Here is a 12,406-nt window from a genome sequence, read left to right on the forward strand (position 1 = left end):
GGCGGGGGGGGTGCGGCGCCTCGGACGGCAGGGGCCGGGGGGCTCCCGGCCTTTCATTCATTCGTTTATTCGCTCCGTGGCAACCGGCGTTCGGACAGGCGTCGGGCGGGGCGAGCGCTGCGGGAGCGCTGAGGTCGCGGGCGGGGGACGCACGCATCAAACTGTCATCATGCAGCGGGCACAGGAAGAAGAAATCCTGAGTTACGGAGCCGACGACGAGGGAGTCGCAGCGCGGGGTCACGGCGTGGGTGCCGGGCCCTGCGGAAGGGTCTGGGTCCTGGGAAGGCGGCCCGGGCCTCTGACCTTGACTCTCCCGAATCCCGCACGCCCGCAGTGAAGGCCCAGCAGAGGGCACTCCCTACGCGCGCTCCGACTCTGTCCTCCCCGGTTTAGCCTTTGCTTCGTATAATCCACTTTTTTCTTTCGTTTTTCTTCTCCGTGACTAGCCAGGAACCTGCCCCCCACCCCCCATGAACGGAGAGCTCTCCTTCACTGGTGACTTGCAGCGAGGACAGCTATCTTCTGGGGGTTTTGTCGGTCGATTGTTTCATTACGGACCGCAGCCGGGCCAGCGGTACAGTGGTGGCTCCGGTGGCTGGATCCCACAGGGCTGGATCCCACAGGGCTGGCCTGGGGGATGAGGTCCCAGACTCTGTTCTGAGAGAGACACGCTGGACACGTGTGTATCTAACATCTCAAGAGAATAGAGAAGGGATTGCCGCAAGGCCTTTCCCCTACCTTCCCGTTTCTCACTTTCCTCTGTCTCTCCAGCAAGCACATGTGCACTCTAACAAATTAGGGGGCGAATAAACCACCGCCCACAGGTCTGCCTCAAAGCAAAGAAAGGCCTCTGCAGGGCTTTCCCTCACCCATTAAAAGTTTTTGCCATAGGGCCTGTACGCTGGTCAGAGAGACAGAGACAGTGAGAAATCACTCCCTGGGGGATGGCCACACCACAGTCCTTTCTCCAATTCTCCTCCTGGGACTTTAGGCATGCATTCACACATGCCTGGCGTGAGTTTCAAGGTGCCAGGTCCAAGACTCAAACCATGGTCGGCCATGTGGGAGTCCAGCATCCCAACCACTATCCCACCTGCTGGCCCCAGGCCTCAGTCCTAATTCCAGACCGTTCTCCTCACCTGCAGTTCCACTGCTGGCAAGACCTCTGTGCAGCGCCCAGCAGGCACGCTCCTGACGTGGGAGATCTCCCCTGCTCGTTCCTTGATTGGTCACCAAGTCCTGGGGTCAGCTCTGGGATGCTGCCCCAGCAGGACAGACTGAGCCTCACTCTTTAAGTCCAGCTGGGACAGCCAGTGCACACGCAACTCACCTAAGAAGCTGCTCTGGGATCCTGGAACACAGGGCCCTGCCCTGGGCCAGCAGGAGAGGCCTGAGGATGGGCAGGGCTGAGGGGTGAACGGTGGTACTTCCGGCACCAGCACTGGCTAGACAGCCCTGAGTTCTCTCAGCAGCTGTCAAAGTCCAGGCAGACCAACACCTGTTGTTTTTTTGCAGTGCCTGTTTTCTGACCAGCTTTGTTTTTTCTTTTTTTTTTAAAAATTTTTTTTTTTTAGATAATTTTGCTATAGGGTGTGTGCACTCAGCAGAGAGATAGAAAGCGAGAAATCACCCCCCGGGGGATGGCCACTCTGCATTCCCTCTCAGGATCTGAGGCACATACGCACATGTGCCTAGTGTGAGTTTAAGCCACATGGTCCAGGACTCGAACCACAGTCGACTATGTGGGAGTCCAATGACATAACCCTTACGCCATCTGCTGGTCCTTCTTTCCTAACTAGCTTTGAAGGCACCGATTCCTGCAGGTTACTTTGGTACCAATAGCCCGAGTCACCTCACCTGACTAACAAAGCCTGAACTTTCCCCTGGCATTCAAGTCCTGCCACACTGTTTTCAGTATGCCTTCCCTAGCCCAGGGGCCACCCTCCTGGTTATCTGCCCCTCACTCCTAAGGACAGAGCACATGTGCTGGCTCCCTGTGACAGCCATCAGGTAAGAGCGTGTAGTTACCAGGGCTAAATGATCTAGAAATGCCCCTTCAGGTCAATTAGTAAAATTCCGCCTCTCCTACTGAGCGAGAACTGGTGTAGACTGCCAGAGGAAGCTGGCTTACTGAGGGTGGGTCTCAAGGTCACATCCTGCGGTGTAGAATTTGGCCCCACTGTGCAGGGCAGGGCAGCGTGAGGGAGGCTGCCCACCTCTCTCCTGGCTCCGCATCTTCCCAAGGGCTCCCACCTGGGCAGATTACTTGTGCCTCAGTTTCCTCACTTACAAACCTCGTGATTGGCTTTCTCCCAGCAGTATCCTGAGGAGTTAAGCTCTGCTGCGTTGGGTCTGGGGCCTTGTCTCTAGAGTCCCAGCGAGTGATCTGCAGTTATCCCCTCCTCCAAACAAGGGGTTCTGTGGTTCTGCGTCCCAAGGAGCTGGAGCAGATGCTGACGCCCTCCAGCCCCCGGGTGTAGCCATGGCTGTGCTGGCTGTGGCAGGCCTGTCTTGCAGGGGGCTGGCGGGCCAGGCCTGCACAGAGGCCAGCCCAGGGCAGTGTCACCTTGCTCTGCCTTGACCCTCTTCCCTCTGTTCTGCACAGCTTCCTCTCATCCACTGTGTCCATCGGACGTTTGCCTCCCAGACGGAAGGGGAGCTCAAAGTGACCCAAGTCCTCAAAGAAAAGTTTCCTCGAGCTACAGCTATCCAAGTCACCGACATCTCAGGTGGGGCCTTGTCTCCCCCATCCTACGGAGTGGGAGGATCCTGCCCTGTGCAGGGGTGGGAGGATCAGTCTGCAGTGCTTCTGGGCAGAGGGGCAGAGGGAACTGTGGGGACAAAGCCCAGCTGGCAGGACACCAGGCCCAACTCTGAGGTCTTTCCCGGTCACCCTGGAGTGCAGGTCTCGGTATTTCATGTACCTGCAAGGTAGTTTTACTCTGATTTCCCCAAGTTCTTCTGACACCCTAAAATGTCAGCTGGGGTGGGGCCCAGGAGAGTTCTGCCCAGCCCCTCACAGGCAGAAGCAGAAGAATCGGACCTAGAACCAGGATCAGGGCAGACCCGGTCTGTCCTAAGCCCAGCTACCAGCCCCAGGCGGGCCTTGACTCTCAAGTGGTCACCAGCACCTCACCAGAAGTCAGACTTGCCGTGTGTTAGGGCAGGCCAGGAACCAGCTCGTGCACCACAGGATGGGAAGATAGGCCCTTTATCCAGACACGCCCATGGCCCAGCTCAGCACTGCACAGGCAGATAGGAGCAGCCCGAATACCCTCCACGCGCACCACAGGGCTCAGAGACTTAGCTGAGAACGTAACATTTGCAAAGGTTCAGGGGAAAGTGTGGAAAGTGGATTTTATTCTGGGAACCGTAGGAAATGAATCCATCTGAAGGTCCATTGGACGATCAGTTTGTTGGTACGGGCCTGTAAGCTCAGCTACTTGGGAGACTGGCAGGATCATGAGTTTGAGGTTGGTCTGGGCAACATGGCAAATCCTGTTCCTTTTTCAAGTTTTTTTTGCCATAGAGCATGTGTACTTGCTGGAGAGAAGAGAGACAGAGAGAGACAGTGAGGGAACGTGAGAAATCATTCCCCAGGGGGATGGTCATGCTTTAGTCCCTTCTCCTTTCTCCTCCTGGGATTTTGGGCATGCATGCACACACACTTGACATGATTTTTTTTGAGAGGTTTTCGCTATAGGGCGCATGCGCTCACCAGACAGAGAGAGAAAGAGAGACAGAAAGCGAGAAATCACCCCCCCAGGGGGGATGGTCACACCACAATCCCTTCTCCTCTCGGGGTCTTGGGCACGCACGCACACACGCCCGGCGTGAGTGAGTTCTAAGTCACCGTGTCCGAGACGCGAACCGCAGTCGACTACTTGGGAATCCAGCAACATAGCCATTACGCTAACTGCTGGTTCCCCACCTGACATGATTTTTAAGCCTCTAGGTCCTGAACTTGAACTGTAGTTGGCCATATAGGAGTCCAGCACCTTACCACGCCACCTGCTGACCGTCAAGATCCTGTTCTTTCTTTTTTGGAGACGTTTTTGCTATAGGGTGCTTGTGTTCACCAGAAAGACAGAGGGACAGAAAGCAAGAAATCACCCCCCCAGGGGGGATGGTCACACCACAATCCCTTCTCCTCTCGGGGTCTTGGGCACGCACGCAGTGTGAGTTTAAGCCACTGGGGCCGGAACTCAGACCGTGGTTGACTACAGGGAGTCCAGCGACGTAGCCATTATACCAACTGCTGGTCCCAAAATCCTGTTTCTTAAAAAAAAAAAAAGAAAAAATTAATTGGCACGAGGCTATGCAAGGGTAGACAATGCTGAGGCCCGATGTTACTAGTTACCAGACTCTGCACCTGAGCCAGGCCTGGTGCAGAGCTAGAACCTGACCAGTGGGACAGAGTGCAGAAAGGCATTCGAGGCTGAGAACCCGAGGTTGACCAAAATGTGGACTCCTTATAAGAGAAACAAAACAAAGCCAGTGCATACATTGCATTCGCCTACAACGCCTGCTGTTGACAGTTCAGGGCCATCTTCTTGCCCGGGTTGTCGCACGTTAGAGCGGCCCGTTTCTCATCAGTCAGCACTAGCTCTCTAGCCACAGGGGCCGAGTAGGTTCACCCCAAGCTCTGCCCTGAGGGCTTTCCCCAAAGCTGCCTCTGCTCCAGCCCAGGATGAAAGCCCGGGTGTTGCCCTGTAGACCAGGAGGTGCCCGAGTACTCTAGCCTGGCACATTTGCTGTCTTCCTGTCCCCTGCCGACCCCCACTTCCTTGTTCCTTTCTTTTCTCTTGCATAGTATTACAAACAGTTTTCAAGCCAAATTCTGGTGTGTCCGTGCACTTAAAAACAAAACAAAAAAAACAAACAAAAAAACGGACTCCTGGTCCACTGGGGGATGAAACACTGGGATTCAGACCTGCCCACCCTCTTCCACGGCACTGGTTACCCTGCTAAGCGAAGTACTCATTATTCCCCGGATGGTGCATGCTTCGTGCTTTATCTTTCCTGCCCTGTGTGACAGCCCCGAGTAGTGCAGCTGCCTTGCCAAAGGACAAGGTCATTTTGGGTTGTGGCAGGCTGTCGGGAGGAGTATGTAGGCAGAGTGGAAGCCATGATCTTTCTCACATCTTGACATCTTTTCTCTATGCCGAATAACTACCCTCAGGCCTCCTTTGGATCATAGAGTACTTCAAGACACGTGGGACTGCACTGCCATCTTCTAATAATTGATATGCTTTGAATTGAATTTATCTTAGGAGGCTGTGGGGCCATGTATGAAATTAAAATCGAATCTGACGATTTTAAGGAGAAAAGAACTGTCCAGCAGCACCAGATGGTTAATCAGGTCAGTAGAGGTCACAGTGCCCCTTTGCCCCTGGCCTTCAGCATCTGAGAGCCTGGCGAGTGGGGGCTTTTCTTCTCTTTTCTCTTCTCTTCTCTTTTCTTTTCTCTTCAGATTTTTGCTACAGGGTGCATGCGCTCACCAAGAGAGACAGAAAGGGAAAGTTAAAAATCACCCTCCAGGGGGCATGGCCATCCGCAGTCATGTGCATGCACCTGGTGTGATTCTCAAGTCTCCAGGTCTAGGGCTTGAACTGTGGTTGGCCATGTGAGAGTCTAGCACCTTCACCACCTTCACCACCACACCACCTGCTGGCTCCAGGGATATTTTCTTTAAATCGCTTTACTTTTTTCATCCGAGAGAGACAGACAGTTACCCCCGGCAGGTTCTTCACATTGTGATCCACCCTTAGCCTCTCCCGCCCTGGATCAGGAGCATAAACAGATACAGTGTCTTCGGGGAGGTCTCCAGACGTGAGCCTTGGACCTTCCCACATGGGTCAGCCTCACAGAAAGTTGCGTTCCCACTGCACCACTGTCTGCCCCAGGATGTGTGTGTTATTTAAAGAATTATTTTATTTAACTTTTTATTTATTTATTTCAATTTGACCAGAGGGACAGAGTGAGAGAGAGAAAAGGAAAGCAAGAAAGCAAGCCATCAGGTCCGGGACTTGAACTGCGGTTGGTCATATGGGAATCCAGCACCCTTAACCACCAGGATGTGTTTTCTGCTGTCAGTCCCAAGAAGAATGCAATACCACAGTCATGTGACTAGGAAGTGAGACCTGAGGAAAGTCTAAGGGCCCACCTGGAGTCTGACTGTGGGCAAGTAGGAATTTTATTCAAAATCGAAAACAAGCCACCATAGTTAGGACTCATTTCTTCACATAATGCTAGTACGGTCTGCCGCTACTGCAAATGCTGAGTAGGATTTATGGGTAGGTAGTGCCGAAAAGTGTGTGTTTTTACCTGGAGGTTTTCAGTCTCTTTGGGACTGCTTTACAGGTGGGGGAATTGATGCAGGCATGACCAAGAATGGCTCTTGCTGCCCCAGGCCCCGTGACAGAACATCTAGGGCCTGGATCATCACGTTTAACCAGACTAAGGCCCAGGTTACACATTATGCCTGTTTAGTTTAACTGGAATCGATGTCAGCTTTGACCCTTCCACAGCTGTGTTTGACGTCACCCCGGGAGGCCTTACACATTGCAGGCTCCTTTAATTTCTGTAAAGCACAGCTCCGGTCATGAGAGTCCGTCCTGTGGCCCCTCATACACTGAGCTCAGGTGTCCCGGACTGCCGTTTAAGAGCTCCCGCCTTCTCTGTGCTCGGCCTTCCCGTCAGCCACTACTGGTTTCTCTCCGTGTCTGGACTTTGCCCAGCTCCGACCTCCTGCCCGGGCTCCCCGTCCCCAACTCAAATGCCACCTCCTCCATCCTTGGCAGGGCACGGAGGTGCCCACCCCCTGACTTCCTCTTTTGGCTGCTGCTGTTTTCTGCCTTGTGCCCTGGATCTTACCTCCCTGCCCTCTGCCCTTTGTGGACTGGTTTCCTTTGGGTCCCATCTTTGGATTCTCAAGGATCCTAGCCCTTCCTCACAGGTGGCACCAACAGTGCCCAGTGAGTGGGGACAGGGCAACAACCATCACCTGCCTCCCCCAGAAGCTCTCCCAGCACCCCTCCACATCCCCACCCTAGGATCTCAGGGATCTGTGGCAAGGAGGAACACAAGACAGGGGAGGCCTGGAGGGCCAGATTGTCCCCAGGTGGTGGGACATGGGGCGTTGTTCTGCAAACCACATGAGCTGCTGTTCCTTTTAGTGCGCCCCTTGGTCTGAAGCAATGGTTACCGTGAAGTGGCTGAGGGTGCAGGCTCTGACCGAACGTGCGCCTAATCTGGCCTCTGCTCCTTTCTGGGAGTGACCTGGAGCAAGCTAAACCACCCCTCTGTCCGAATCACGGAGGAGGGTGTCTGACACACGGGCCCTCAGTCAACACGAGGTGCTGTCCCCATTGTCATTGTCATCTCCAACACGGGGAGGAGCTGCACCAAGTCCGGGGAGGGCAGCGTCTGAGTTTGGAGGGTTGCCGCCTGCACTGTCTTGGCCCAAGGTGACCTCTGGGTCCTACAGTGACACGTGCCTTCCCCTGCTCTGACCTGAGTAGACAGCTGGTACTTTGTCTGTCGTCCCCCTAGGAAGCAGGCTCCATGCAGGCTGGAGCTGATGCAGAACAGAATGAGGACGTTCTTTACGCCCAGTGTGGAGAGATCTCTAAGACAGACGGTTTGAGGGAAAAGCAAAGTATAGAATGATGTGTTTGAAAGTTTTTTTAAAGAATTGTTTAATTTTAGTCACTATTATTATTATTAATTTGACCAGGAAGAGACACAGAGAGAGAGGGAAAGTGAGAAAGCAAGCCTTCAGGTCTGGGATTTGAACCATGGTCAGCCATGTGGGAGTCCGGTGCCTTAACCACTACACTACCTGCTGGCCTCATTGAAATGTTAACATTTGTGGGTGTTTATTTCCCTAGAGAATTCATGAGCTCGCCGGAAAGAGCAATAGTACCCTCCAATAGGCTATGGTCATCCCACAATCCCTTTTCCCTCAATTTCTCTACACTGTCAGGATTTGGGGCATGCATACACATATACTCAGCATGTTTTTCATGCAGCCAGGGTCAGATTTCAAACTGTGCAGTTGGCCATGCAGGGTCCAACTCACTCAAACATCAGGCCATAGGGCCCCGATTGTGTTTTTAAAAGGTAGTGTAGGGACCAGCAGTTGGCGTAATGGCTACGTCGCTGGACTCCCATGTAGTCGACTGCAGTTTGAGTCCTGGACCCTGTGGCTTAAACTCACACTGGGCATGTGTGCGTGTGTGCCCAAGATCCCAAGAGGAGAATGGAGGAGAAGGGATTGTGGTGTGGCCATCCCCCCTAGGGGTGATTTCTCACTTTCTGTCTCTGTCTCTCTCTGTCTTTCTGGTGAGCGCACACGCCCTAATTCAAAAACAAAAAAGTAGCATGGCATAAAATGTATATTAGGTTGAATATGTATTTTCAAATTCCTGCGAAGATACATAAGAAACTGTGTTAGCAGTTCTCTGTTTGGAGGTGGGGCGGACATGGAGAATGGAGGCAGGGTGGGAGGAGCACATCACTGGAGGTCTTTGTATACCTTTTGATTTTTTTTTTCTTGGAGAGGTTTTTGCTATAGGGCGTGTGCGATCGGCAGACAGACAGAGAGAGACAGAGAGACAGAAAGTGAGAAATCACCCCCCAGAGGGGATGGTCACGCCACAATCCCTTCTCCTCCATTCTCCTCTTGGGATCTTGGGCACACACGCACACATGCCCGGCGTGAGTTTAAGCCACCAGGTCCGGGACTTGAACCACGGTCGACTACATGGGAGTCCAGCGACATAGCCATTACACTAACTGCTAGTCCCATATACCTTTCAATTTTAAAACCATGTTCCATATTAGTAGTTGGAAGAAAATGTTTTCCCCCCACAAAAGGAAAAATTGCTTAAAGCAAGCAGAGTGTACACACAGAGCAGTATAAAAACACTCCGAGAACTACTGTGCTCAGTGACAGACACCTGAAACACGCCGATGCTCTTCTACTCCTCTAGGCCCTGAAGGAAGAAATCAAAGGGATGCACGGACTGCGGATATTCACCTCCGTCCCCAAGCACTGACCGCCCCGGCTGCGTAGATGCTGCCGCACACTGTGGACGACCTCGACTGACACGATTCTTCCCTAGGCATTTGCCAGAAGAAGTCATCTATTTCGTCCACAGACACTTCCATGTTATAGTTATAGAAGAGATGTTATCTAGCTAGATGTTCATTAAAGGCAACAGACAACCGAAGCTTTTGAAGGGTCATTGGCAATGCCCCCAGTCCCTTTATTTCAGAAGCAGTGCCTTTCATCCAAAGGGGTCTTGTCCTGGGACAGCTCTTTCCTGCGGCTACAGGGCCAGAATGGAATGGCAGCTTCCTGTCGTGTGAAAGGTTTTCTGGTTTCTTCTCCCGTTAGACTGCTCAGCCCCTTAATCTTTTTTTCTTTTTTTTGGAGAGGTTTTTTGCTATAGGGCATGTGCTCGCCAGAAAGAGACAGAGAGACAGAAAGCGAGAAATCACCCCCCAGGGGGGATGGCCATGCCGCAATCCCTTCTCCTCCATTCTCCTCTCAGGATCTTGGGCACACACGCACACGCGCCCAGCGTGAGTTTTAAGCCACCGGGTCCAGGACGCGAACCGCGGTCGACTACGTGGGAGTCCAGCGACATAGCCATTACGCTAACTGCTGGTCCCCAGCCCCTTAATCTTATCAGAAGACAAGAAAGATCCTTTGCTTTTACAATCCTTTAGTTTCTCACTCTCTTTCCTTGCCCCTCCAAACTTTTTACAAGAGTGATCTGCACCCTCAATTTCTTACTCTCTGGAGTGGACTCAGGACTGCAAAGTCTCCTTCCTGTGTCCGAAGGCCCCTCACCCCCTGGGCCCTGGAGGGAGGCAGAGCGCTCCCACAATAGAAGCTGAGGGGATTGTTTTCCCAGCCTCCCTTGCAGCCAAGTCATGGACAGATGGTCTAGACTCGGCCACTCAGACAACCTGCCCTGACCGTGGGAGCCAGCGGCACAGCTGCAGAGCCAGTGGGGCATCCACCCTGACAGCCACGGCCACAACACCTGGTACTCTGGGTGGTGGGGGGCAGGGAGTGGCAGAGTCAGTGTCACGAGCTGCCGTCTCGAGTCCATGGTGGTGGTTGTGGTGCCCAGGTCTGCAGCATGGTTTGGGCTCAAGCCACGGAGCCTTTCTAACTCCTACCCATTTTCAGAAGCTGCTTCTCCAGTGTTGCCAGAAATCCTGCAGCTGCCCCCGTATCCTTCCACTGAATTCTCTGCTCCCAGCAACCTGCTCTGTGTCTGTGCCTGCAGCATGACGGGTCCTCCAGCCCTTAGCTGTCTGGTGAGCAGCCTCTGACAGGTCACTACAGCCACTGCCCCACTCGGTCTCAGCACCTGGTGACTGCCGTGAGGGGAAGGTTGACCATTTGCTCCTTCCTCAAACTCCTACTTGGTCTCAGGGAGCCAACCGCCAGAGAAGTCAGTGGTCCCGGTCAGTTCTGAAGGCCTCTCCCTAAGAAACGAGGGTGTGTAGGTTGGACAAGCTTGGGTCCCTGATGTTAGGGGCCACAGATTACAGATGGTCTGTTCTCACACTGTGCTCCTGTCTTGTGGTTTAAAACGAATTCTACCTACACCGTGGGGTGGAGGGATTAGTATCCGACCGAAGTAGAACTGCCTTTTACGTGGAATAGAATCGCTCAGTGGTCTCAGAGCTGAGAAGATGGGACAAAACCGAGACAACCGAGCTGGGCCCAAACTGCCTAGACTCACTAGAGGACGGCGCTAGGCGGTGTGGCGAGGAAACACCAAGGCCTGGAGGCCCCGGGGCCCAGCATGGAAGTGGTCAGTGACAATGGAGGGACCACACAGATCTTCACTGACTCCTTGGGTGGAACCTAATTGCCTTCTTTTTTTTATTTTTTAATAATTATTTTACTTAATTTTATTTAACTTGACCAGAGAGGGAGAGAGTGAGCGCGAGAGAGCGAGAGCGAAAGTGAGAAAGCAAGCCACCAGGTCCAGGACTTGAACCACAGCCAGCCATGTAGGAGTCCAGTAGCCTTAACCACCACGCCACCTGCCGGCCCTCCTAATTGCCTTCTTAAAGGAGGCTGGACACAGGGCTCTGCTTCTAGAACAGGAATAAAGCGGCTTGTGGTTCCAGTGGCTGGTTCAGGAAAGACCCCGTGGCTCCGCTTCCTCAGCGCTCTCCATTGATTGCCTACTCTGGGGGTAGGTGGCTGCCATGTTGTGAGGACACTCGGCGTTTTGAAGAGACACAGAGGCCTCTTACCCACAGCTACCCAAACAGGCCTGTCAACAGCCTGCAGGGAGCTGAGGCCTTCGGCCACCATCAAGGCTTCAAAAGCCTGCAGCCTCTGCTGGTGTCCACTGCAGCTTCAGCGGGAACCACTGGCCAAGCCACTCCCCATTCCTGACCACCAGAAACTGCAACACGGCAGTGTTAGTTGTTTTAAGCCACTGAGTTTGGGGTACCGTTTCTGCATTAGAGAGGACTCTGGGGCATCGCTCACACTGATGGTCAGAGCCGGACAGCAAAGGCAGGAGTACAGTTGGGTGTCAGGAACACCAAGGCCACCGGGTCCCCTGAGGGTCCGTTCTGCAGATCGGCTCCATTAGCTCTCACTGGAGGTGGGCTCCCACCGTGTAACGGCGACCACCAGCCCCTCCCACTTACATGCCAGTGTCCAGGCCCCCAGAAGGGCAGACTTTCCTTCCAAGTCCCAGGGAAGACTCTGATCAGCTCATTTTGAACTGGGACGAATCAGCTGAAGCCCAGGAGTCGCGCAGAAAGCCTCTCGTTGGACTCTGGTTGGGAGTGGAGGGAGGAAGAATTACAAAAAGTGTGGGTTCTGGTCTTTGAAGGAGGTGCTGGGGCCAAAACAGCAGATACTCTCATCTGGAGGGACGGGTCAGCGTGGCGTGGCAGGCCAGGGCCCTGGGAGTCTTGGGACACCACTCTGTCCTCTGCTCTACCCCACCCCACTCTAGGGGGCCCTTCAGGCCATGAAATGCCTATCCTACCACTGTCCGAAAGTCTATTTTTCAAATCTGGCAACAAGTAGCACCCCAATACATGCACCAATTTTTCTCCCCAAATAAAAGGGACGTTGTGAGAGGATTTACAGAGTTTATTATTTTTTTTGGAGAGTTGTTTGCTATAGGGTGTGTGTGCTTGCCAGAAAGACAGAGATGAAGAGACAGCATGTGAGAACCCCCTCCGACCCACCCCAGGGATGGCCACAACACAATCCCTTCTCCTCCATTCTCTTGGGATCTTGGGCACGCACGTACATGAGCCTGGCGTGACTTTAAGCCACCAGGTCCAGGACTCGAACTGCAGTTGACTACATGGGAGTCCAGCAATGTAGCCATTACGCCATCTG

The 12,406-nt window shown here is 53.4% G+C and overlaps 1 protein-coding gene across 1 annotated transcript; it reads left to right on the plus strand.

Moving 5' to 3' along the window:
* Positions 1–2,605: 2,605 nt before the first annotated feature.
* BOLA3 (bolA family member 3) lies at positions 2,606–9,249 on the plus strand (the record flags this gene model as incomplete). The annotated part of the gene is given in 3 exon segments (XM_014588893.2): positions 2,606–2,729; positions 5,274–5,362; positions 8,997–9,249. Coding segments are annotated over 3 exon segments (279 nt in total), but the record flags the coding sequence as incomplete, so codon positions are not given.
* Between the last annotated feature and the right edge of the window lie 3,157 nt (positions 9,250–12,406).

Source organism: Tupaia chinensis, unplaced genomic scaffold, assembly GCF_000334495.1.
Source record: "Tupaia chinensis unplaced genomic scaffold, TupChi_1.0 Scaffold000316_1, whole genome shotgun sequence".
Lineage (NCBI taxonomy): Eukaryota > Metazoa > Chordata > Mammalia > Scandentia > Tupaiidae > Tupaia > Tupaia belangeri.